At 44.8% G+C, this 27,209-nt stretch overlaps 1 protein-coding gene across 1 annotated transcript in view; it reads right to left on the bottom strand.

Moving 5' to 3' along the window:
* The window catches only part of LOC117573194 (synaptosomal-associated protein 25), a 79,778-nt gene that overhangs the window by 2,230 nt on the left and 50,339 nt on the right, over window positions 1-27,209 (bottom strand). The window contains 1 exon segment of the mRNA XM_034256188.2: window positions 13,047-13,191. Within this exon segment, the coding sequence (XP_034112079.1) occupies window positions 13,047-13,191 (145 nt within the window).

Genomic DNA, 27,209 nt, shown 5'->3' with positions numbered 1-27,209 from the left:
TATACTACATATACCATTTGGTATATTTTTAGTATTTTTTAGTATCTTCGGTATATTTTAAGAAAAATACCGCAAAATATATTTCTTTTATTCAAAATGGGTAACGGGTATCTCTCGAGTGTACTCCACTGTAGCTTTCTTATTTGTTTTTTTTTTTAGTTTCTCTTTTGCACACTCTTCGTGTGACAATTGTAAAATTTCGGACGCTGGCTTCAGCAATCCCGGCAGCTGAACAACAACAAAAACATAACTGTAGTGCGATAAGACTTGGGTAGTACCCCTCACTCTGTGCACAGCCGCACAAGAGGGGTAATATGTTAAAATCTGCGTTTATCTGTCCAGCGATCTGACTTTTGTTCTTGACAAAACTAAACTGAAACTTTTGCTGTTCGAAGCCAAACTGCAACTAATAAGTAATATTTACTTAGTTAAATATTTGGTAATGGAATATGAAATATTTTTTCTAACTCTCAGCTTTGCAATAAACAGTTTGAATATGAAAAAATGCACCAGGTTGCTGGTTAATCACATTTGGAGGTGCGGTCAGAAATCATTAGTGATTCTGTAACTCAGAACATTAGTACCATAACCACAACGCTTACATTTGCTAGTGCTACTAGGAATACAGTTTTCACTATGGCAACTGCAAAAATTTCGGCAATCAGCAGTGTTTGATCTACCGCGAGCATGGATAAGAATTATGCGCATTTCACGCAATGCGCACCTGGTATTGCTTCCAACGCGATACCCATATGTACCTAGACACACAGCTACTTGCATTGATTTCGCATTATATCATGGAATACTGGAGTCTCAAATAGATATCTGCCAATGCTGTAACCTGGAATCTGATCACATAGCCCTTGTTGTTAATCTGCTAACATATGGTACTAATGTCAGACCAAGTCCTCGGTTAATCACAAGTCATACTGCTCTCACTTTTAAACAAATTGTTTATAACTCTTTTTTTTAACAAAATTCAATTCTGGACTCCAAAGAAGACATAGAGCATGTAGACGAAACTCTAACTGATAATATAAAGGGTGATCCATTAAGAACTTTTTTTTAATTGTAAATAAAACACACAAATTGAAATTGGATGGCCGAATCTTTATTATGTGCAGAAAGAACATCCATTGTCATTTACTTTTTGAAAATAATTTCATTCAAATGTTGGCCGCGACTGCGCCTTATGTACTCCATCCGGAAGGTCCAATTTTGGATCACTCTTTCCGGCATTTCGGCCGGAATCTCCCTAATTCCGCGAGTGATGTTGTCTTCCAAGTCCTGAATTGAAGCTGGTTTATCGGCAAAGACTTTTGACTTCACGTAGCCCCAAAGACAAAAGTCTAAAGGTGTGATATCACACGATCTAGGCGGCCAACCGACAGGTCCAAAACGTAAAATTAAGTGCTCGCCGAAATGATTCCGCAATAATCCCATTGTTTCGCGCACTGTGTGGGGAGTTGCTCCGTCGTGTTGAAACCAAATGTCGTCGAGACCATGGGCTGCAATTTCAGGCAGCAAAAATTCCGTTATCATGGCTAGATAGCGCGCAACATTGACGGTAACGTTCTGTCTGGCCTCATTTTTGATGAAGTACGGACCGATGATTCCACAACACCAAACGGTGTATTTTTGTGGATGTAACGAAAGTTGAAGAGTCTCTTCAGGTTGCTCATCAGTCCATATGCGGCAATTTTGCTTATTCACGTAACCATTGAGCCAGAAATGTGCCTCATCACTGAACAAAATTCGGCGTGAAAACTGAGTCTTCGTTAAGGCCATCGACTGAAATTAAATCGCAAATTCAAGTCTGCTGGCTTTAATTCTTGCACGAGTTGGTTTTTGTAAGCCTGCAAACCAAGATCCTTGTGCAAAAGTTGTTCCGTACTATAAGCCCAAACGTTGAGATCGGGCCCGAATCGATTCTTCGCGGTCTTCAGCCCCATTTTCGACTACAGCCGCAATATTTTCCTCACTTCGGTCTGAATGTGCTCTATTCGGTCGCCTATCATCCAATTACGTATGTATATTGCGAATTTGCGGATGGTATTGGCAGTGGTTCGGAAGGCTGATTGTGCGTACCATATGTTGCACAAATTACGCGAAAAACTTTTTTCGCAGAAAACTGATTTTCGTAATAATAATTGAATAATTTGGAGCCGTTGTTGCGGTGTGAGTCTTTCCATGATGATTTGCCAAACATTACTGAATAGAAATATCATGATAGTTTGACACGAGTCACTCGTGAAACGCACGAAAAAGTCTATTGAAAAAAAGGTCTTAATGGATCACTCTTTATATGTTTTCTGATTATACTTTAGCTGTTTCTGATTATACACCACCTGATCTTAATTTTCGTCCTATAAGCTATGGCATTGTTCTCACAAGGGAAGGTAGAAAGTTACTAAAAAGTAAAAGGCGCCTTCGAACAAGAGCTATTCGTTACACTGGACAAGCGTCTTACCTTTGGGCCACATTCAAAAGCCACAGTTAAGAAATGTAACCTAAGGATACAAAACTGCACTGGATTATGCATAAGCGAAGCACTTTGGCGCTGAGATGCAAAACCAGTATATGCGCATTACATCCTACTAATTTGGCTTTATGGTATTCAGATCTGGGAGATCGCAGCCAAATCCAACTATAAACGGATTCAGGTGTTGCAGAATCGGTTACTACGAAACATAACAGACTGCCCTGGCTCGCGGACACACAAGCCATTATAGTGATCAACTTCAAAGACATCGCAGCCTACTAGCTTGGAAGTTACTTTCAGCGAGACCATTGAGGTGTCTTAAAGGGCAAGGCTTGCCAAACCAATTAATTTGTATGTAATCCTCATATTTGTGTTGAGGATTGGTTTTTTTTTGTTATATTTGCTTCGCCTGTGTTGTTAAAGTACTTTAAATATGCTGTGCAGATTCTCCACTTAATAAAGAAATAAACAAAAAATTTAAACCGAGAACATCTGAGTTTCAAGTTTTTTGAGTTTTCTCGAAGAATAGCTTGAGCAAATGCCTTTTACTAGAGTTCGTCGAGTTGTGTTGGGCTATCAAGTAAATTATCGTCATGCGGTCACTAGTAGTGTAGTGCTGATTTTCTGAATTAGTGGTTGAAGTTTATCTGAAGGACTCACTCATACACTTAACTATTGGCGCTTCAGACACATTTTGCTAGATTAGTTCCAGTTTTACCTATAGCAAAAACTTAATTGCTCACAAGTTGAATTGAATGCTAAATCTTTTGACCAAGTCATTCAGATCTCTGATGGACAATTGAGTAATCTGTTCATATTCAGATCTTGAAGCACCTCTTGAACTTTATTCTTCATGTCTTATCTGTACGACGCTTCTCCCTTTCCATATTCTTTCTGCGGGCCTCCGTCATGGTCCAGTCTTTGGAATTTGCTTGCTCAACTTAGCTGCACTTGGGTGGGGTTCGTCTCTCGACGGCATATTTGTCTTCCTTCTTACCCATAGGTTAGGAAAATATTATAACAGATCGTATAGATCGTATCGGCTGTTGACGCTGATCAAGAATAAATACACTTTATGGGGTTGGAAATGCCTCCTTCTACCTGTTGCATACATTTCCTGCCGGCACAAAGTTATAATACCCTTCTACTCTATGGGTAACGGGTATAAAAACGGTTTCGCTCTAAGCGCGAGCAAACTCATTCAAGAACCCATAAATCGGTTTCTCTCTGAAGCTTTTCGTAAAGAGTCAGAAAAGGTATTTTTATTGATCTTTTTATCAATATGTTTGTATGTCATAACAATAAATGCCGAGTGCTTGCTCTTGCCAAAATAGGATTCGTTTGTTTCTGTACGACATCGTACACCGGCGTGCAGCCGCGCTTGCTCTCGCTCTCTCACCACACACACACTCTTGTGCACCCGCTCTTGTCCGCAACGGCTGGCAGCCGCGCTTGCTCTCGCTCTCTTGTTTTACATACCAACATACGTGCACTTCGACTGCTTAGCCAGTGCACTATGTTGAATTTGACCCGTTTTTGTGGCCAAAATTAAAATTTTTGAAACTAACAAGATTTTTGAATGCAGGTTTCTTGTATAATGAAGGTTATTACTATAGAAAGGTATTTTAAAAAAGAGGGCGTGTCAACGCCCACAGAAATCGAAAAAAAGCGAATACCTAAAGCAAGTTTTCAAGTTAGAGACCCCAATTTTGGAACACAGCATGAATGTCCTATTTCAAATGCGTCCTGCAAATTTGGTCCAGATCGGACAAAAAATATGAAAGTTATTCAAGAAAAAAAAAATCGCAAAGGCTTGACCAAGGGCTTGTTTATCATTTTGCGAAAAGTGACGGTTTTTCAGGGTTTAACGCAAGTAATCTTAATAGGGCTGCAAGATCAACAAGTTATGAAGGTGTATATGGAATTTTGTTTCTCGCAAAAGTTCCTTGCTTACGCCACACTTCTAGCAGTTCTGCAATTCAGATCAAAATGTTGCTCCCTAATAATTAAAATTACACAAAAAACCGCAAAAAACGCATAATGAGCTTACATATTATGAATTCAGAATTGACAAATCTACAACATGTATATGGACACTCACTGAACAAATTTGAACATTTTAGTTAAAACCTTTTGGAAAGTTCAACTTTCTTTCGAAAAGTGACAAGGGGACAACACTTGCTAAATATACAAATTGTTAGAAAAATACGAACAAAACACGCAACATATTAGTATCAACACATAGTAATAACCTGAAGAAGTAATATTCCTTTTGAATTTAAATATTTAATGATTTTTTGTGGGAGATATGCCAATTTGAAATTGCACCTCAAATTTAACATTTAACACAGCACGTGGTGTCTGCTTGCAACAGCTTACTTTAACAGCTGTTATTTTAACAGTAAACTGTTAAGTTAACATTTTATGTATTCAATATCGCGATTTGATCATTTCTCAACATGGTAACATTAAAAAAACGGAAATTTGAATACTTGCGAAAAATGAGTTTTGGCCACGTTTGTGCACTCCGTACTCATTTGGGTGTAAAATACCTCAGCACTGCCTGTGGTATTTTCTAGTATTTTTTGGTATAATTTATTTACTAGTTGCTACATTCTTTCCGTCTCGTTTCTACCATCTGGGTCGTTTTCCTGCTAGAAAAAACCAAGTTCCATTTGGTATTTTTTTGGTATATTTTGTTGATTTTCTGGTTTTCAAAAGAATATAGTATACTGTCCGTGTCCTTGTTGGACTGTAAAAGCGCCCAGTTACTTTCACATCTTCCGTGCGTAGCATGTCATCGGGCAAACCCGATAAGACTAAAGCTAAATTGTCCGTGCCTTCTACTAGCGCCGCTAGAACTTGAATTAAACCCCCTTTGCCAAGATCCAAGAAGGAGTCGGCTCTTCGTGCATCCAGCACATCGCCGGTTCACACGAAAAGGGAGGTCCCCGCACGGTCAGCTAGTGTTTCGCCCACTTCCAGTACCAAGCCTCTGATCCTCGTTACGAAACCTCCGTCTGATCCAAAGACCAAGGTTGCTTCCGTCCCAATCCCTCGGCTGCCAATTGTTACTCGTTCGCAAAGAAAAATGGCACTCAATGTAGTAGACTCACCATTGACCAAGTTCATCGCCGCAACGGACCGTATCAGTCACTTTGCGACGCGAGTCAACAAGCCTTCTACTGACAGCCCGTCCCAGAGGGACCAGATGCGTGCCTTGTGGGACAAGGTCGAGAAGGAGTACGAGGCTTGCTCCTGCGTCATGTCGGATGAAATGACGACAGACGAGTTGCCTACTATTCAGGCAAAATATGATTACTGCTACTTTCTCTATGAGCTCAGTTCCGCTCAGTTAAGTGAGCAAATAGCTGATGCCACCCAGGCACTCACTCCCCGTACACCCGTACAACCGCAAGCCGTGCAGTTCATGTCCACATGGTGTCGCTTACCTCCGTGCGACACCGAAGTTTTCGGAGGCGATTACACTCGCTGGCCCACTATATATATATCCAAAACTCAAGACTGTCGGAAGTTCAGAAACTTTTCCATCTCAACTCCAAGATCAGCGGTGAAGCCCATGCCATTGTGTTAAAATCTCCTTTGACCAATGAAGGGTTTCAGTCGGCGTGGTCCAGCTTGACTGAGCGTTTCGAGAACAAACGGTTGCCGTAAACAGTCAGCTGCGGATCCTTTTCAATTTGCCCGCCATTGGGCAAGAGTCGGGTGCAGCCATTCAGGAGTTGCAGAGCACCATTCAAGGGTGCCTGACGGCCTTAGAGCACTCAAGGATCAACACGGAGAATTGGAATTGCATCCTGGTTTTCTTGTGTTCGTCGAGGCTCCCCAAATTGACCCTTTCTCTTTGGGAACAGTCCATACAAAATAAGAGCGACATTCCAACGTGGGTTGACATGAACGCTTTCCTTCTAGAGCGGTATCGCACCCTAGAAGCGATAGCGGAAGTGTCAGCCAGCACGAGCGCTCCGACGGTTTCACGGGCCTCACGCAAGGAGGCCCCCGTCGCCAAGCAGGTCAACTCCTTTGAGAGTCGCGTGACTTCAAAAACTCAGTCCTGCAAATTGTGTTCCCGGGAGAATCACCCGATTCGCTTGTGCCCTCGTTTCCTCCAGATGGGTATCAACGATAGGGTCAATTATATAAAGCAACAGAAGCTGTGTCTAAATTGTTTTGCAAGAGGCCATATCCTGGCCGAGTGCACAAGTGCGCACAGCTGTTTTACTTGCAAGGGTCGTCATCATACACTCTTGCATCGAGTGAACCCGGCTCCGACAGTCACAACCTCGATTCCATCTCCAATACAGTCCACTTCCACCCAGTCAGCTAACGTCCAATCATTCATGGCAGTTAACACGCAAGGTGTTCTGCTCAGCACAGCTGTCATTCACGTATGCCATCTCGGCGTCCGCTATACAGCTCGGGCTCTGATTGATTCCGGATCAGAAGCCACCTTCCTCTCAGAAAAGTTGTTCAAGCGCTTGAGGATGCCGTATACATCCGTGCAAGCCCGCGTCTCTGGGCTGAGTCAAGCTGTGGCAGCCCAGCCCCGAAAGTATTGCCAATTCTTAATTGGCTCCCCGGTCAGACCCGATTTGCAGATTAAGGCGTCGGCGTACGTCCTCCGCCAGTTAGCGGGGAATTTGCCCTCATGTACAGTCCCACAAACACTCCTCGAAAATCTGCCAAGCATCCAGTTGGCAGACCCCAAGTTCTTTGAGAGTTCGCAGATTGATGTGCTACTAGGCGCTGATATCCTGATATCCCATCCATTCTGCTCGGCGGCTCTCATCCTAACATTTGTGGGACACTCCTCGGTCAAGAGACCATTTTCGGTTGGATCCTGACTGGCCCTGTGTCGGGATCCACTTCTAAGTCCATTTCGTCCTTTTCGGCTCGACTGTCCGTCGAGCGAACTCCGCCATTGGAGGAACACCTCTCCAAATTTTGGGAGGTGGAGGACCTTCCGGCTAGCCAATCGAAAGAGTCTGACCTTGTCTGTGAAGCTAATTTCAACGCCACGACCATGCGAGCCTCAACTGGTGGTTATATAGACACGCTCCCATTCCGCAATCCTGGTCACGTTGACCTGGGTCACTCGAGGGCTACCGCTCTCGCTCAGTTCCTGAGAAACGAGTGCCGTTTAAAGAGAAGGAACAATATGACTCCGTTATTCAGGAGTATCTGGATTTGAGTCATATGACTCAAGTCCCCCCATTCAGTTCCGGCAACTATTATTTGCCGCATCACGCTGTTTTCAAGCCTGACAGCACCACCACAAAGCTTCGCGTTGTATTCAACGCCTCCAGCTCGACTTCAAACGGAAAGAGTCTGAACGACATCCTCCACACTGGGCCAATCCTTCAATCTGACCTAACCATTCAAAACCTGAAATAGAGGTTTTTCCAATTTGTTTTCAACGCCGACATCACCAAGATGTATCGGCAAATCCTTGTGGACCCCAAACACACCCGGTTTCAAAGGTTGCTTTTCCGTACTCGAGACGAGAAGTTGTGCGACTTTGAACTCAACACAGTCATCTTTGGAGTGAACTGTGCTCCGTACCTGGCTATCCGCGTCCTGCATCAACTTGCGAGTGATGTTCGCGACCGGTACTCCCTAGCTAGTGACATCATCGCCAATTATATGTACTTTGATGACGTCCTAGCAGGAGCTCACACTAAGCAGGCTGCGGTGTCTGCTATAGATGAGCTTTGAACAGCGCTCGAGAGTGCTGGGTTCCCTTTGCGTAAGTGGACCTCGAACTCGAAAGATGTGCTGCAAGGAATCCCTAAGGAACACTTGCTCTGTGCAGACTTCCTCGAGATCGACGAAGCTAGTGTCGCAAAGACGCTAGGTAATCGATGGCGGGCCACGTCCGACGAGTTCTTTTTCGTCACCGCCGAGATGGTGTCCAAACCATCTTTCACCAAGAGAGAAGCGTTGTCACAGATCGCCAAGTTGTTCAACCCAGCAGGTTGGGTTGCTGCCGTTGTTATTTGGCCCATGATTTTTTGCTGGAAATCTGGAAGCAAGAAATCGGCTGGGACGACTGCTTACCGGCGGATCTCACAGAGCAGTGGACCACTTTTTTGCAGAATTATTCGTCCTTGCAGGACATCCGCATTCCCAGATGGACCAAGTTCACTCCCGGCGCAAAAATCCAATTCCACAATCCAGCCGATCTGGCGAGCCGTGGTGTCTCGCCGCAAGAGCTATTGGCCTTTGGTGGCAGGGGCCTGAATGTCTGACGCACGCAGTGGCCTTCACCAGTCATTGGGCTCGATACTGAATTGGAGTGTCGAGCGGTGAAGGTCCATGCAGCGCAAGTCCTGTGTGAGGAATTCCTCGACCGTTTCTCCAGGTTCGATCGGGCGCTTAGAGTGTTTGCGTATGTGCGAAGGTTTGCCCAGCGTTGCCGCCATCCCAAGGTCTCGTTTCTAGAGACTCTCAGCTCTCAAGAGCTTGCAGAAGCTCAGGAGAAGCTTATAGTACAGGCTCGAAATCGGGTATACACGAAAGAGTGTGCTTCCCTCCGGTCCCATAACCGTTTAAACGGGTCAAGTGATATTCTAAGCATGAATCCGTTCTTGACAAGTAAGGGGTCCTGCGTTCCTGTGGACGCGTAAGAGCGTCCACCTCCTTATCTTACGACGAACGGCATCCAATCATACCCCCGTTCAACTGCGTGTTTTCACGCCTCCTGGTTTCGTTCACGCATCAAGTCTCCCTCCATGGAGGCAACCAATTGGCGATGCGGCTGGTCCGAACCAAGTTCTGGATTCCCAAGCTAAGGAACTTGGTAAAGACACTAATTGGGGCATGCAAGACCTGTGTGATACATCGCCGCAAGCTCCAGTCGCAGCTGATGGGCGATCTCCCAATCGCTCGGTCGACCTTTTCGCGACCATTCACTAACACCGGAGTAGACTTCGCCGGTCCCTTCGACGTCAAGAGATACGTCGGACGGGGCTGCAAGATTACGAAGGGTTATATATGTGTCTTTGTGTGCTTCAGCACGAAGGCAATTCATCTTGAGGCGACCACGGATCTGACAGCGGAGAAGTTCTTGGAAGCTTTTTCCCGATTCGTGGCACGGCGTGGGTGCCCTCTTCACATGTACTCTGACAACGAGAAAACGTACGTCGGAGCCTCCGAAATTCTGTCCAAAGGTCTTGTGGAGAGCACCCGCAACCTGATTCTCACCACTCACAGCCATCAAGGTCTTGCATGGCTTTTCAACCTATCTGGTGCCCCTTACATGGGAGGTCTCTGGGAAGCAGGCGTCAAGAGTTTCAAGACGCATTTCTACAAAACGGTTTCCTCCGTTAAACATACGTTCGAGGAACTTTCCACCCTCCTGTCGAAGATCGAAGCGTGCCTCAATTCGCGGCCTCTGTCTCCTATGTCGGAGGATGTGAGCGACTTGGTGGCCCTTACTCTCGGTCCTGATCGGGAGTCCGCTACTCTCCATGGCGGAGCCAGAGTCCAGACAGGATGTGGAGTCCATCCGCAATCGCTGGCAACGGCTCAAGGCTCTCCATCAGCACTTCTGTGTGCGATGGAAAAATTAGTATTTGAAGGAGTTGCATAAGCGGAATAAGTGGCAGTCACCCTCACGCGACCTCCAGATCGATGACATGGTGATTATCAGAGAGGAGAATATACCACCACAAGAATGGCGCCTTGGGCGTGTGCTGACCGCTTGCCCGGGTGCAGATGAAAGGGTCCGTGTGGTGGACGTCCAGACGAGTCGTGGTGTTTTCCGCCGACCAGTTGCAAAGCTGGTCCTCCTTCCAACGGGACCCACGCTCTGAATCTCCCATTCTTCTCTCTACTGCCATCCACTATCCTGTGGTTTTCTCTTCCGGCTTACGCAACTCATACCGCGCCATTTTTCATTTAATCCATAATTTCTTTTCTTTTTCTCTTCGATTTGTTTTTCTTTTTTCTGTTCTTCTTCTTCATCCCATTACAGTTCACCATGGCGTCCTCCAGAAATTCATCGTGCTCCGTCTCCGACGAGGTGTGCCTGAGAAGGCTCTTCACACCAGCGCGCCCCATTTCGCCTCGGACAGCCGTCTCTCCGCCGAGACAAGTCGCCCCGATGGAGACGGAGCCCTCTCCTGTACCGGTGGCACCGGTTACTCCGCGTGGGGTTTCCGTGCCTCGCCGGGTCACCCCCCAGCGGGGTGGGTATGTGCCTCCCGGCACAAACTCGTTCCGCTGTAGGGTGTGCCGCGGTGTCCTCGCACTGCGCAAGTGTCCGAGTTTTGCCCAGCTGACGCCAGAGAAGCGGCTCCGGGCAGTACTTGTCAATAAGTACTGTCCCAACTGCTTGGCTCATCAGCACTCCGGGGGCACTTGCCGCAGCGGTGGACGGTGCAGGCATTGTGGTGAGGACCACCACACCATGCTGCACATGCGGGACCTCAGTTCCAAGCGGCTGTTGGCACGACAACCGAGGGGCCGACGCGACCAACCGGCACCCTCCCGAGGAGAACCATCAGGCTCATCCCGGATTAACCGGCCCACTGCCCCACACACCAGGCCCGTGCCTAGCCCCGCTATGACATTGACGGCACTACTCCAGTGCAAGGGAGTGAGCATTCTCCCCACCGCGGCGGTCTGGCTAGACACGGGGAAGACGGCCTTCGAAGCGCGAGTGCTCTTGCATCCGTGCTGTCCAGTAAGCCGCATCAGCGAGTCGATGGCAGTGGCCATGGGCCTCTCAGTCAATCGCCTGGGCGCAGAAGGCGTTTGCTCAGCGACGTTGCGCTCCAAGACGTCACCCTTGAGCAGGGAGGTCGTCTTCAAAACGGATCCGCAGCTCCAAACAACGACGCCCACCAGGACTGTCACACCAGCCGGGCCCAGTTTTTTCAGCAACCTTGTGTTGGCTGACAAGGACTGGTTCCGCTCGGCATCGGTCTCGGCAGTCTTGGGGGCTGATGTGTACCCGGACGTAGTGCTGTCGGGTATCCTCCCCAGCCAAGGCGGACTGCCTATGGCACAGAACTCCACCCTGGGCTGGATTCTGTCAGGCACGTGCTACTGACTGGTCTTTTGCAATCCCAATATTGCAATGGGGGGAGAATGTTGATGCGAGCGCATTGTTAAGTGAGTGGCACACCTCCGCTCCGCCGACCGAAAAGCACTTTTCGCTCACTAGCAATGCGCTCACGCGTAAGAATGCACTCAAGCTCCAGTGCTCTCAGCTTCTCTCTCCCACAACTCTCCACCGCTGAGCGCGGCTCGGCGCAATAGATCGACGAAATGCCGTCGGCATTTTTTTTAAGTTCAGTTCAAAACCACGTCTCTTTAGCCACGGTTGAAAAACACCCCAAAATTTGTTCGTTTAATAACCCGAACAGTTTGCAAATATTCATATATACTATTAGTAAGAAAAAAACCGCGAGTGTTTTTATTTCAACGGGAAAAACTTGGGACTTTTCAGCGCCCCCACATAAACACTAGCTAACTAAATGGCATTTGTAGAAAACTTACTAACCTATATTTAAAAAGGATATATTTTCCATGCTTTCACTGAAACATGGATAAAGTGATACTGAAATTCTTTCTAGTCGATTTTCCTTAAACATACGTGATCGCTGCGTCGTGATTGTAGATGCTCAAATTCCATTAGAACTGATCGATATTGAGCTAGTGGCTGAAACATTATGCTTTGGTAGTTTTATAATTTTTCATTCTTCCTCATATATCCATCCTGTTTTTGATGACGCTTTGTATTTCGTTTATTTTTGTATAGCATTTCTAGCAAGCTTTCTGATCGTGATTACTTTATAGTTCTTGGTGATTTTAAAAATTGTGTTTGGCACTCCACCAAGAAATTTAATGAGCTAAGCCCCTCCACAACACATGTTTTTATTGCTAGCCTTATCGTTCTATCATTGTCTGAGGTTAATGAAATTCCAAATTGTCTTAACAGGTATGTGCTTAAACTGCCATCAAATGTGCCAAAGTCTAGTATACGTTGAGGGATGAGCTCTCATTGATTTCGGAAATCCGATTTTGAGAAACTTGCCTTGCTTGTATCTCAGTCTGGTCGAAACTTTCATTGTGTACGAGCATGATTACAGCGGTTGAATTATATTTTCGAGAAAGTTATTCCCGCAAAAGTGGCATCAAATTTGCAGAGTCGATGTATACTGCGTTTGCGAAGAACAAAAAACTTTTAAAGAAAATAGTGACATTACAATGTACACCGAAATAACGCAAAATTAATTGAGCCACAAGGTTATGGTTGTGATCTTGCGTCCGATAGTCATATGCTATAAGTAATCGCTTATAAGGCTACCTAATGTAGCCGTGTAATAGACAAAGATATGATTTTCTTCAGGATTAAGGAGTTGTCAAAGGCTTTAATTTTCCAGACATACTCATTTCCTGAATAAGTTACAAAAATCATTTATATTAGTGATGAACGACATTAAATAAGCGGTTGTAAACTAAGTTTTATGCAATACACATTTGTAAAATGAATAAAATAAACTAATAAGCTCTAAATTAGTCTTAATGTACATACCTTGCGATTAATTCTATCTATTTGGCGATTCTGATTTTCAAGTTCTGAACCCATATCCAATGCCATATTGCGAAGATTACCAATCATGGTATTAACTTGCCCCATATTTTCCTCCATTTCGTCCTCCCTTGCATCATTTGTAATTCTAAAAATATTAAAAAAGGGTAATATTTATTTTAATTAGGTAATAATGATATACATAAAAATTATTATTAATATTTTATTAGCTCACAGCTATGGCCGCACTTTTTATTTTTATTTATTTATTTTTATCTTAATTTAGTTATCTTTAATAATAATACAGATCTGCTTTGTTGTTATTGAAAATTGACAGCGGGTATCTCACAGTCAGGGAAACACTTTAATGTAGATTTCTTGTTTTTAACTCTATGTAGATAGAAAGTATCAATAAATATTTTTGTTAAAAATGCAACCTTGCAATTTTTATAGATTTTTAAAGTCAGTTGATTGAACAGCTAATTTTTGTGACAAAATTGGTGGGAAGCGTTTGGTGACTTTGTGCGATTGGCAAGTCCAAACCAAAGAAAAATTTTATATTTTGTAAAATGGATATTGAAGTTTGAGGAATGTAAATTAAGAATAATAAACACAGTTTGTGTGATAATTTGTTAAGCGTTATTTACATATGTGTACTGTTTTTGTGTTGTCCAAAGAAAACAAAAAGCTAACAAAAGTGGTCGCCTTCTGTAGAGAAAAAAAGGTGTTCTGTGTATTTCTGCGGTGTGTAATGTATATTAATCAATAGTAGACACTTTATATTAAATTTTAATAGCAGTCCGGTTTGCGGCTTTTTCAGTGCTTTAATTTTTTAGATGTGCTTGAGTTCTGTCATGCCACGTTGCTGGACGTGTGGATCGACAGCGGGCGCCACTCTTCCGCGCTGGCTAAATTTATATTTGGTCAAATAGATGAATGTACACTGAGCGACGAAAAAAGGAGTGCAATAAATAAAAAATAAAATGTTTCGAGTTTCGATTATCACGTATACGTCATGATGTCTATATGGGCAGTTGGAGTAGACGTGGTCAAACCTACTTGGAAGTTTGCTTAAATATTTAAAGTGGTTTATTATTGAAGTATGCCAAGTTTCAGCTCGATAAATGCAATACTCGATTTAATACCACCAAATCGGCAATCCGGCCCACAATGGATTGGTTAGAAATGTAAAAAATTCTCCCGGGACGTTAACAATAAATAAATAAGGAGCATTATATAAAAATTGTTATTAAAATATTTTGTAAACACATTTAAAATGTAAAATTTGCCGTGACTATAGTTGCATGCAATTCATTGAGTCTTGACAGATAGATATACATTTTCAACTAACACATAGAGACAAGGACTTCAGCCATGATTTAATTAAGTAAAAATAATAACCTCCAGCACTTCTAATATTGCGCAACGGTGCACTGCAGGCCTGAAGAAGTCCAAAAATAAGCCGCGGCACGGTAACGTAGCTAACCTGTCTACTCAAGAAAGGAGAAGTTCGTCTGTGACAACGCTTGACTGCATGACCACCACCTTAACCCACTCTTAATACGCTTCTAAGATGCAGTTCATTTCTACCGTTGTTGTCAACCCAAAACTTGGAGTACGTAGCACGCAAGCGACAGCGGTCCGCGGAGACTCCCAAGCAAGGGGCTCCACTTAGTAAGAGACACACCAAAAACACACAGAAAACGAACATTTATATTTATACCCGCTACCCATAGGGTAAAAGGGTATTATAACTTTGTGTCGGAAGGAAATGTATGTAACAGGTAGAAGGAGGCATCTACGACCCTATAAAGTATATAAACCTGGCCCTCGCTTAACTCGGACTATTTTAGCACGAACTCGGTCTTACACGGTTACAAATTTGCTCCCATCCCCCTTTTAACACGCTAAAAACCTCTTTCTTACACGATTGCAAAATATCGATATACATTTTTTTGCTGTTAATTAACGCGATAGTGCCTTTCTGCTTGTGTCTTACGAATGGGGTGATTGTCGAAAAAGGGGAATCCCACGTTTGATCTGCTAGATGTAAGCGTGTTTTAGTAGGTGCGAATATCTTATACGCTGGATTTTGGATACAACTGAAACCAACTCCATCGATGTAACCAGTGCTTGGAAGATGTTTTCTATTAAAGATAGCCTTGAGTTGGTAAACTTATCTTTAAAAGAGATTAAGGTGTCAACATTAAATAGATGCTGGAGGTAGTTAAAAGTTCTGAAATAAATGTGGATTCCAGGATATATTGGACCTTGCTCACTTGATTGAAGTTGAAGATTTTGACGACATGGCAAATGAAGATTTGCAAGAATTGCTTGAAGATGAAAAAGTTGATGACGAATTATTGCTTGAGATTGTTATGAATGAAGCAAACAATTCGAAATCAGATGACAGCAGCTCTGATGAAACCGATCAGAGAAAACTCCAAGAAGGATTCGCATATGCTAGCAGCTTGGAATCGTGCCTTTTAAATTCAGATCTGGTCATCGAACGACGACTTAAGTTTAAGAGAGCGTTGGAAAGAATACTTTTGCTTTATAAGGAGTGCTATAAAGAAGCTTTGAAAGCCACCAAACAATCGAAAATTACTGATTTTTTTTTATAAAGAGCCACTAAAAAAGAAAACATGTAAATAATAAATAAAACTGTAATAAAACATTAATAATAACATACCAAATTTGAACAATAAAAAAATTTGTTTGCTGCCAATTTTGAATTTTGCGAACGTAGCCCCTTATTTTGTACTGAGTCCATGTTTCGCTTAACACGAAGATTTCTAGGAACGTAACCCCCATGTTAAGCGAGGGCCAGGTGTATATTCTTGATCAGCGTCAACAGCCGAGACGATCTAGCCAAATTTTTGCCACGCCCACTCCCGCTCTTGCAATCAATAATAACAAGAGTAATATTAAAGCTAGACGTGTGAATTTTGGTATATACAATAATAACAATGGTGGTGGTGGTGATTCCTGAAAATTTGGTTGCGATGAGATAAAAATTGTTTAAATTATTATAGAAATAGTTTTGTATGGGCAAAAACTTCTTCTATGTATGTATTGTATGTATGCGTATAGAGGCACTGCTATAGCTCTATTGGTAGAGTGCAATCATGTGTATGTTGTGGTACTCGGGGTATTCGGGGTCGAGCCCGCTCGGGGAACAAACTTTTGTTTTTTGTTTTTAATCGTATTTACAATAATAATAAATAACAATTGGGGATGTTATTAAAGAAATACTTTTGTATGTAGAAAAACTCCTGCTATGTATGTATTGTATGTATGCGTATACGTATATATCATATGTATGTACATGGTCGCCTATATTAGTATATTAGTATGCATAGAGGCTTCATAAGCAATGCGATAGCTCTGGTGGTAGAGTGCAAGCCGAGCACGTTGTGGTGCTCCGGCTCGAGTCCGCTCGGGGTACAAACTTTTTTTTTTTTAACCACCCTGTCGGTGGTGCTCGACTTTAAATCCCGATCGAGAATACACGCATATTTCTTTTTAATATTTTGAGAGTATTACCTCAATATTTGCTTTTATTCAAAAGGGGTAGCAGGTATCTCACAGTAGAGCACACTCGACTGTAGCTTTCTTACTTTTTTTTTATACTAAAGGAGGACTGGTAAAATCCTCTACTGAACCCTCCCCGAGGGTGCTGGCTGGGTAGGATCTGTATTACCTCATTGTCAACGGGTAGCAGATCTCTACTATACGTCGATGTTTCAGGTACCGCAGATCCTAGCTGAGGACTCCGCTCCTTATCTTTCGGGCATCTGTCTGGAGATAAGTAGCAGAATCCATGGTGCGAGGTGTCTGGCGGTCAGACTGAAAACGCTATGGGGGCTCCCATGAAAAAAATTAACCAAATTATGTCTCAGAATGGAGCATATAACTAATTCAACTCGAGCTGGGATGGGTGGAAAGCGTGACTGCTACCACCGGCGGGCACGGGGGGGAGAGATCCTCTCTGCGTGCCGCCAGCGGTCACACCTCTGATGCGGTGGGAGCAGGCTGAATCAGTTGTAACAAACCTGCCACCAACAAAAACTCGAGGTTGGTGCGCGCGGGTGCTGTGGTCTTAACCGACTCAGACCAAAAGAGCGCTGCGCCAATCTCTACGGTGGAGGGAGAACGTCTTCCTCTTGAGTCACCTCGGCCTATCGCCGGCACCTCCAAGGTTGCGCAGTGGGGCACGGGGGGCTGAAGGAGAAGGCCAAAAATAAGGCGGCGACCCGTATTCACGCAAGACTCAGTGGCATAGCAAACCTGTCCGTCAAGGATCAGGAGAGGCTTGCCTGGGCCAACACGTGGATGCGGGAAAACCAACTTAGCCCCCTTCCAAAAGACACTAAAGTGCAGACCGTTTCTACCGGCCCTGCCAACAATAAGGTGGAGTCCATGGCAAGCAAGCGCCAACGGTCCGCTGAGAGTCCCAAGCAAGGGGCCCCAGTAAGCAAGAGGCTGCGAACACCTGGCTCCACCAACACGGACTCGAACAAGACGAGACAGAGAGCAACGGTTGCTGAAACTGCCAGGCGGCATCTCGCCGTTGCTCTCATAGACAGAGGGGACCCTAACGGGAAAATGCCTGCAGAGCGGTGTCGGTTGACCCATAGTAAGCTGGTCGACGCACTGTTTGTCAGGATGGAGACAGTCCAATGCCTACTTTCGAAGGCACTGGCTGGATGAATGTCGTCAGGATCCCAACATGCAAGGACGACCCAAGATTGCTTTGATTGAAGGCGACCGTCACCAAACTGGACGGCTTGTGGGAGGGTGCCAAGCTGAACGTGGTGGATAGGAACAACATTCCGTTCATACTGAAGGCTATGGTCCTGTTCCCTATAGCCGTGCAGGGCGAGCGAGCGCTTCAACTACTTAGGACGACGAGGTATTGGTCCGTGCTGAAGGTTGATGAACCTTTACCCAGTGGTGGACAGCATGTGATCATTCAGATCAATAACGAGGCCGACGATCTGCTTTATAAGCGCGACAGTAAGTCAAAAAACGCCATCCAAATGTCAACGACTCACACACATTGAGATCAGGGCAGGTTGAGGCGGAGTTTGCAATCCTCTAATGAGTGTGCTGCAACTCAACCTCCATAAGTCTAAAACGGCTTCAGCGGAGCTACTCCTTGCCCTGGAGGAAGAGTCCGCCTACGCGGCTTTGGTCCAAGATCCATGGATAGCGTCGGGCAACACGGTCGCTGGGCTGAAGTCGCCTAATTACAATTTATAAGTCCTGACATTGGAAAGTAGATTTAGAACTGCCATCCTTGTAAGTAAGAGGCTAAAAGCTCATCTACTACCTAATTTTAACAATGACGATCTAACCGTGGTGGTGCTGGAGAGCTGTGAAGGATGTATGCTGCTAGATGGCCCATGACGCACCGGCTCCACCTGAAGAGCTGAGGAGACTGGTGGACATAGTCTGCTCCTCCAATAAACAATTAATAATCGGAACGGACGCTAACGCCCACCATAGCGTTTGGGGAAGTCCCGACATAAACGAACGGGGTGAGTCAGTTCTTGATTTTATCTTAAATAATAAGCTGAAACTACCCAGGAATCTACCTTTGTAGGTCCCACCTCTCGTAATGTGCTGGACTTATACATTGAAACTGATTATACTGATGTAGGTGAGTGGAAAGTCCTGGATAGACCCTCCTTCTCTGATCATAAGTACATCCAGTTTAACATTCCATTAAACAGGGTAACTACGGCTTAGCCGTTCAGAAATCCCCGTAACACGAACTGGGTGAACTTCTCCAGTCGCGTTTCCAATTCTCTTGGTCCGCCGAGCACTATCAACTCGGTACAGGACCTAGAAACATCTGTTAATGTCCGCTCAAAATGACTACTTTCCGCGTTTCGCCAATCCAATCAAGACCGACGAGAAGATCGAAGCTACAATGGTGGAACCCAGATCTCTCATCGCTACGTGGGGAGCTTACTAGCATGTTTCAACTTGCTAAGAAGGCGGATAACGAATATGTCTGGGACGAGTACAGGTCTCTCCTGAAGTCCTACAAGAAGATGATCCGATCATCCAAAAGGTCTCCATGGAGAACCTTTTGCTCGGACCTGGATAATATTAAAGACACCACCAGACTGAGGAAGCTGCTGTCCAAGCAGGCTTCCAGTCCTAGTCTGCTCAAGTCGGGCGATGGAGTGTGGACAGAGAGTAGTACTGAAACTCTTGAAGCACTGCTCTCAACTCATTTCCCGGGATGTATTGGAATAGAGAACAGTGACTGGCAGCTCTTTCCTAGTCTCCCAGTAAATAAATAATTTGGGCTATCGACTTCTTTGCGAAGGTCAGGTCGCCCGGTCTCGATGGACTCTCGCCAGCAATGCTGCAAGCCAGCAAGCCCACGATTGTTCCGTGGCTATCGGGTATCTATTCGGCATGCCTCGCATGGGGTCATATCCCCACTCTTTGGGAGGACCTCGAAAGTCATTTTCCTGCCCAAGGCGGGTAAATGCAGTCATGTGGTTCCAAATGACTTCCGGCCTATCAGCCTAACCTCTTTCCTGCTAAAACCATTGGAAAAGCTACTTGATTTGCACATCAGAAGCAACTCAATGCATCTGTTGTCCCCAAATCTGCATGCGTATACTAAGGGCAAGTCCATTAACACAGCTCTTCATGATCTAGTAGCATCCATCGAAAAAGCAGACCATTACAAAGAATATGCTTTGGGTGCATTTCTTGATATTTCAGGCGCCTTCAATAACGTCACTACTGACGCTATTATGAAGGGCCTTACCTCAGTTAACACGGCTCCAGCGATCCACAGGTGGGTCAACCGCCTTCTTAACGACAGGCGGGTGGTGGCTACGTGGGGCGATGCGGCCATTACAAAGGAAGTGCGAGGTGGCACTCCCCAGGGTGGGGTTCTCTCGCCTCTCCTTTGAAATTTGGTCGTAAATAGCCTACTTCAAAAATTTACTAGACGGGCCCCCAAGTTAATTGCCTATGCCGATGACATAAGCATTTTGATAACTGGGGCATGCCCAACCACCCTTAGTTCCGTAATGGAACTTACTTTGCGGGAAGTTAAAGCATGGGCCGAATCAGCCGGGCTCAGCATTAACGCGGACAAAACGGACCTTATCCTCTTCTCGAGGAGGTATAAGGTACCTGTGTAGTCCCCCCCCAAAAATAGGCTGCACTATGCTAAAGCCGAGCCCAGCAGCAAAATACCTAGGTGTGGTCCTGGAAAGCAAACTGGCATGGAAGCTCAACGTGTTAGAAAGGGTGAAGAAGGCCACCGGAGCCTTGTACATGGCGAAAAAGATGCTTAGTTGAACTTGGGGCCTCTCTCCTAATCTAATGCGGTGGATATACATCTCAGGCTAATGCTAGGCATTTTAACTGGTTACTGTATGTCAGCTGTCCATACTGTAAAGCTGGGTGTCACGAACAGTGATCAGTGCAGGAAATGCAATGAGCCCGGGGTTAAGGAAACACTTGAGCATCTTCTCTGTAGATGCCCAGCGTTATCCCGACTCCGGCTGAAATGCCTTAATTCGCCGTGCCACAACGATCTTCTGGACGTTTCACAACTACCTCCTAGGATCCTGCTGGCTTTTGCCAAAAATGCATCCATACTGTGTGACTTCTGAGACGAAGATACGCTACCGGTACAGCTACGGACCCCCGTACAGGGGCAGCCGGTTCCACCTAACCTAATCTATGCTAAAGGAGAAAAACAGAGAGCAGCGGTTGCTGAAGTCGCCAGCGATTTAACTGCTTAAGAAACAGAACGACGCCATTTCGACGAATGAAGTTCGATGAACCTTTGCCCAATTATGGAGAGCTTACGGTGCGTCTAACTATGCCTTAAAAAATGTCATTAAGGTCAGGGTAGGTATAAGCTGATTTCGGTCTGGACAGTGTTACCGATGCCACCCTGCATCTCAATTTCACTGACAAGGTGGAGGCGAAACTGTCCATGTGAACAGACCCCTACGCAGGTCAGCCTGCATAATCTCAACCTACATGAGTCGAAAATGGCAACCACAGAGCTACTCCTTCGTGGTGCTCGAAAGCTGTGGATGTATGGATGGATGTGCTGCTAGCATCCTGCTACATTTCTCAAGACGAAACCGTCACTTTGATAAATCCCAGATCTGTCGTCACTCCGTAGTAAGCTTACTAGCATGTTTCAATTTACTAAGCAGGCGGAAACCTAAGTCTTTGGAAAGATGATTCGCTGCTCATCCAAAAGGCCTTTATTTCCAGCTATCTGCTTGTGCCTAAACAACGATAAGAAATAAAGGAATTTTAGTCCTAGTCTACTTAGGACGAGTTATGGACTGTGGGACTATTGCAGTGCTGAAGCTTTTGAGCCGCAGATTATCGAATAACGATAATGAGGAATAACAATAAATAAATTAAAGTGAGATATTATTAGGTTATCCGGCCTCGGCGTGTATTTCTTGGTGTCATATCTCTACTCTTTGGAGTACCTTTCATACCTTTTTATTGCCGAAGGCAGTTATCCAAACGACTTCTAGCCAATCAGCATAACGAATTTCTTGCTAAGAACTTTGGAGAAGCTACTTGCACATTGCACATTAGAAGCAATGCAATACATCTGATGCCTCACAACTAGCATACGAAGAGCAAATCCATCGAGATGGCTTTCCATGCTCTCGTGGCTTTTTAAGGCTTTTCTTGACATTTTAGGTGCCTTCCATTATGTTTAATTCAGTCATCACGGCTGCGTCGTAAGGTCAACTGTCTTCTACGTGGGGTGACTTAACCATTAAAACCGAAGTTCGAGGTGGCTGTTGGCACCGTATCCATGCCGTGGTTGGTGAGCAGTCCACTACTCGAAAACAACAATTCGTAGTGGGTCAAAATCTGCAGCAATCTTTATTTCCTTCATTTAATTTTGTACATTTCATGGTTTTTATAATTTTTCTTACATTACACACCTTCAAATCCCTATAATATTGTATACAATAATTTACCTCTACTAGGGCTAACATTCAAATCAAATGTAAATTACGCTTCGAAATTTGCAGATTCATTACTACGTTTAGCAGACATAACGGTAAAATTCCCTTGCATAAAAGAGAATCGCCGATTACAAACACCCAGTAGTAAATGCACTTGCAAAGCCACAGTAGTTTTAATTCGCCGCCAACAGTGGTACTTCCTAGGCTAGGGCTGTTCTCGCCTTTCAATGGAATCACTAGACAGGCTCCAAAGTTAATTTCCTGTGCCCATGACATAGGCATTCTGAAAACGAAAAAATGCACAACCACCCTCAGTTCCGTTTTGGAACATTGCCGGAAATAAAAGACAAAACGACAAAACGGACCTTATCCCGCCGAAGATAGGCAGGACTACGTTAAAGCTGAGCTGTACGAGCTGTAAAATATCTGGGTGAGGTCCTGGACATCAAACTGTCATTTAAGCTCAACGTGTTAGAAAAAGTGAAGAAGGCCACGCGAGTTTTGTACATAACAAAAAATATGCTTAATTGCACTTGGGGGCTCTTACCCTCTCACATGCGGTGGGTATACACCTCTGCTGTACATCTAATCTTCACCTATGGTATTTTAGTGTGGCACGTGGCACGCCACGGAAAAAAGAATAATTATACATCATGGAAAGGATATAACGGCAATGGTTACTGTGTATCACATGCGCTATCAGGTGGCTACCAACTAAAGCTCTGGAAGTAATAGTTGGCATCGAACTTTAGGACATATACGTGTAAACCATTACCATCAAATCGGCTTAAAGGATAGCCGCCAAAGACAACCTGACACTAATAGGTTATTGTCACATCACTAGGTAAGGAGGCTGTACAGACACGGACAATACTATTCCCCTTAGCCCTACTGACCATATTAATGCGCTTTACGATGAGCTGCTGGCAAGAAGGGCTCTACATTCTCGAAGACCTCAATAGCTCGAAGAAGGCTGAATGATAATAATATGCACACTGATGTGGTCAAGTTCAAGGTTGTCCTGGAGAGCAGAAGAGCAATAGAGTCGCTGAACGCATATACGGTCGTTTGTATCTGTTAAATCCCAACCCACCAGGGCGTCGAAGACTATGAGATCACAGACGGTAGGGCTCGATATCAGCAACAAGCATATTGTTGCAATATCACTTAAATCTCTTGGCAGAGAAATTGAAGTAGACGGTAAGTTTTGGAGGGATGCGAGCTAGTGCTCTACTACACGTAAAACCGCAAGTCTAATGTGAGCTTCAATCAACATCAAGTTAACCAAGTATGTCATGCACCTGTCAAGAAAGACTGCAGGCTTATGCTCGGCATTTAACTATTTGTGGTGTAAGGGTAGTCAGAATCACCAACATCTTTGTTGGTGATCAAGGCAGGACTACGACTCCGTAGTTACGAAAACAGTGGAACAACTCTTCTGTGTATGCCCGGCGTTATCCCGAGTTCGGCTAAAACTCATTGAATGGTGCGACTTATGAGACGAAGCTAACATATACCGGTACAGCAATTGAACTCTACTGGTCTATGATCCGCCCTCCAAGGGACAGCCTGCTGTACCTACCTAACAGAGCTTGGAAAGTAACGATGTTGGTGACATCGATGTTTTCTATGTTCTGAGCAAAGAAAACATTGACACTTCTGAAGTCGTCAACTATTATTTTACTCTCGCTTTTAAGAGATATAGTTTTTTTTACTGTTCAAAGAAAAATTAATTAGTTATTAGATCGTAGTTACTGTGTGAAAATAATAATTTGTCAACCAAGGCCAGTTTCAGCGAGAATCGACTATCCGATAGGAGTTGTCCTGCTTTACATTGAAATTGCATTCTGAGTCACAAGATGTCGCGGAAAGACACATATATTTTTGGAATAAATATATGATACCGTTCCTTATTATTCTCAACAAAAAAAATAACACAAATGAAATCTTTTTAGATTTATATTTAGTAGTAGCGTTGCACTGACTTATTTGCCTCCTTTTTGGATAGTGCACGACACTGGGCAGACACATCGATTTCTTTTTTTTTTTTTTCGGAACATCGAATTATCGTCAAGGCCCTACCTACCTGCCTACCTTTTATTTGGTATTAGGATGGCCAAAACCATTTCTATCATTGAGATGTCGGTCCTCCGAAATGAATGTGAGAAATTGAAAGCGTTCACCATCTCAAGGCTGAACAGATAGAGTGACAAAATATAAAGAGAAGCAAACTACTTCATAAAGGCGGAGTACAATTTCAGAGTGTGTAGCCTAAGAAAATTTATATTGAGAAACTGAAAATATTGCCAGGAAATTTCGAAATGTAGTTTACTCTCTTAAAAATTATTATTATTATTATGGGGTCGGAGGCATTGTTTTTATGGCAAAGCGTCTGATCGGCTTTAACTTGGCAAAGTCCAGCGTGATCCATACTAACGTGTCTCAAGCATCTCACCGCCTCCTCGCGGCGACCCTGGCAAATAATCAGCTATCATCCGATAGCTTCTTAGCTAAGGTGAGAAGGCGTAAAAAATCCAGCACGCGTCTGTTCCCGAGTCGGGCGGCACGCTGGTTAGCGTCTGCTCCATATTGGACGGCTATCAAACATGTCTTTCTCCGGATCGGGAGACACAAAAGAAGATTCGCTCGCTGATAACCAAGGCAATCCTTCACTTCAGTACCCAGCTTGAACCCCTGGCGAAATGGCTGACGGGCAAATGCTAAGGTTACCTCCGCCCTATTAAAACGTAGCGAGTCTTTAGGTACGTTCGACTCGTGATCATCATTGAGTTGACGGTACAGGTGCAGTTGAGCTCACTCCTGCTTAACGCCGTCCTGGCTCTGAATACGAGTTCCATAAGAGCTCGCATCAACCCATCGCATGGACCTCACTGCTTGCAAAGGGACCCATGGGGACGAAACAAGGTAACTGTACATACGCGAGGAGATAGCGGCCTAAAGTTTGGACCCATATAGAATGAACATACAAACAACAAAAACCACACAAACAAAAGAGAAAAAGATGGAAGAAAATATCTTCAACAAAAACACGAAAACAGCGAGAACACCACCTAAGCAAGCTGACGCCATGGAAGCAAACAAAGCTGACTCCCTGAGCACGAGCAAGCCCAAGCTACAACAAAAACGAAGATAGCACACCTAGAAATGTTCTACTCTCGAGGCTAGGTGACATAGAAACACCAAGGATTCCACACGATGCAGCACCACTCACATCGCAAAAAACCAACGCAAATCCAGCGCAACAAACAAGGATCAACTCTTCCCACGGCAAGAATTCATACAAAAGATGCGACGGGAAGAAGAAAATGCACTGCAAGAGTGCCGGCGGGTTTTGCGGAACATGAAAGCCGCAATGAAGATCCAAAAAAACATTTCTAGAGATGTTAAGCAAGGAGTCGGCGAACTCGATGAAATCCTCGACCAAGTGGAAACATACCGACGAAACTGGCTAAGCCAGGAGGCTGAACGTAAACGCATAAGTGACATAAAAAAAAACAATGTGGATGAATCGACTACGCCGAAAACCTCTGCCGCTCCGCAGTCAAAACGGCCCCTCCCAAGCCCAGTGGACGTCGACTCACCAAACACAAAGAAACCATGCGCCACGAGCACAGGCGCAAACTGGCAGGTTGTGCAGTCAAAGGCTGATAAAGCACAGAAGCAAAAATCCAGCGCTCCCAAACAAACAACTGGCGGCGAACAAAATAAACCCCCAGGAGTCAAGCCAAACTCAGAGAAAGGCAGCACTCAACAAAGACGGCCAAAAAATGAAGCCCTTCTTGTGAAACCAAACGAAGGACACACTTATGCAGACATACTTAAAAGTCTTAAGGAAACTGTGGACCCAAACGACGCTGACATTAAAATTCATGCAGTTCGGAAAACAATGTCTGGAGCGCTACTACTAGAAATGAAAAAAGGCACCCAAGTGAGCACCGATTTCATTAACAAAATCAAAGGTGTCCTACAAAAAACAGCGGAAGTAAAAGAACTCAAACCGACGAGCACACTGGAAATCCGGGATCTAGACGCACTCACTACAGCCAACGAAGTCGAGGAAGCCATACAGAAGATCCTCCCGGACATAGGGGACCGACTAAAAGTAGTGGTGACAAAACCAAATAGTCGGGAACAAGTGAGAGCATATGTCACACTCCAAACTGAAGCTGCAGAGACGCTTCTCAAAGCAGAAAGAATAACTGTTGGCTGGATTCGCGCCAGAATGCGCATGCAAACAATTCCCACGCGCTGCTTTAGATCCTTCGAGTCGGGTCACACCCAAAGAGAGTGCAAAGGCCCAGACAGAAGAAACCTTTGCATCCGGTGCGGCGAAATTGGACACAAGTACAAGGAATGCAAAAATCCCCCAAAATGCTGCGTGTGCGTCACTGCCGGACTGAAACCAGTTGACCACATCCCTGCCTCCAGCAAATGTGCATCGGTAAGAGCCCAAACATGAAGATCCTCCAAGCAAACATGCACCGGAGCAAAACAGCCGACTCGCTTCTCTCTCAGCTCGTGCTAGAGAAGGCGGTTGATGTTGTCATCATCAGTGAGCAGTACAAGACTCTCAACAATGGTACATTCCTAACTGACAACACCGGGACGGCAGCCATCTGGCTGCCAAACATAAACAACTTCACCGTCACAAGAAGCGGTGCCGGACAAGGCTTCGTATGGGCACAAACTAAAATCTGTAATATCATGAGCTGCTACCTGACGCCTAGTGACAGTATAAATGAATTTAAGACGAAGCTAGACGCAATAGAAGACCAAGCACAGCAGCTTGGCGGAGACTTGATCATCGCGGGTGATTTCAACTCTAGAGCCATCGAGTGGGCATGACGACAACAAACCCCCGGGGCAGACGGGTACTTGATATGGCTGCCAGGCTCGGGCTAGTGGTCGCAAATGAAGGGTCCACACCCACTTTTTGCAGACCAGGATGCGAGGGTACAATCCCAGACATCACTCTGGTGACAGAAAGAGCAGCGAGCAAACTACAGGAGTGGGGTGTACTGGAGGACTACACGGGCAGTGACCACCAGTATAGCTGCTTCTCCATAAACCCAAACCATAGACGTCGGTCCGATCATGATAAGAAAACCACCCGAAGGTGGAACGCGAAAAAACTGGACACCGAGAAACT

This window comes from Drosophila albomicans, chromosome 2R (assembly GCF_009650485.2).
Source record: "Drosophila albomicans strain 15112-1751.03 chromosome 2R, ASM965048v2, whole genome shotgun sequence".
Classification (NCBI taxonomy): domain Eukaryota; kingdom Metazoa; phylum Arthropoda; class Insecta; order Diptera; family Drosophilidae; genus Drosophila; species Drosophila albomicans.
This window is presented reverse-complemented; position numbering and strand designations above follow the sequence as displayed.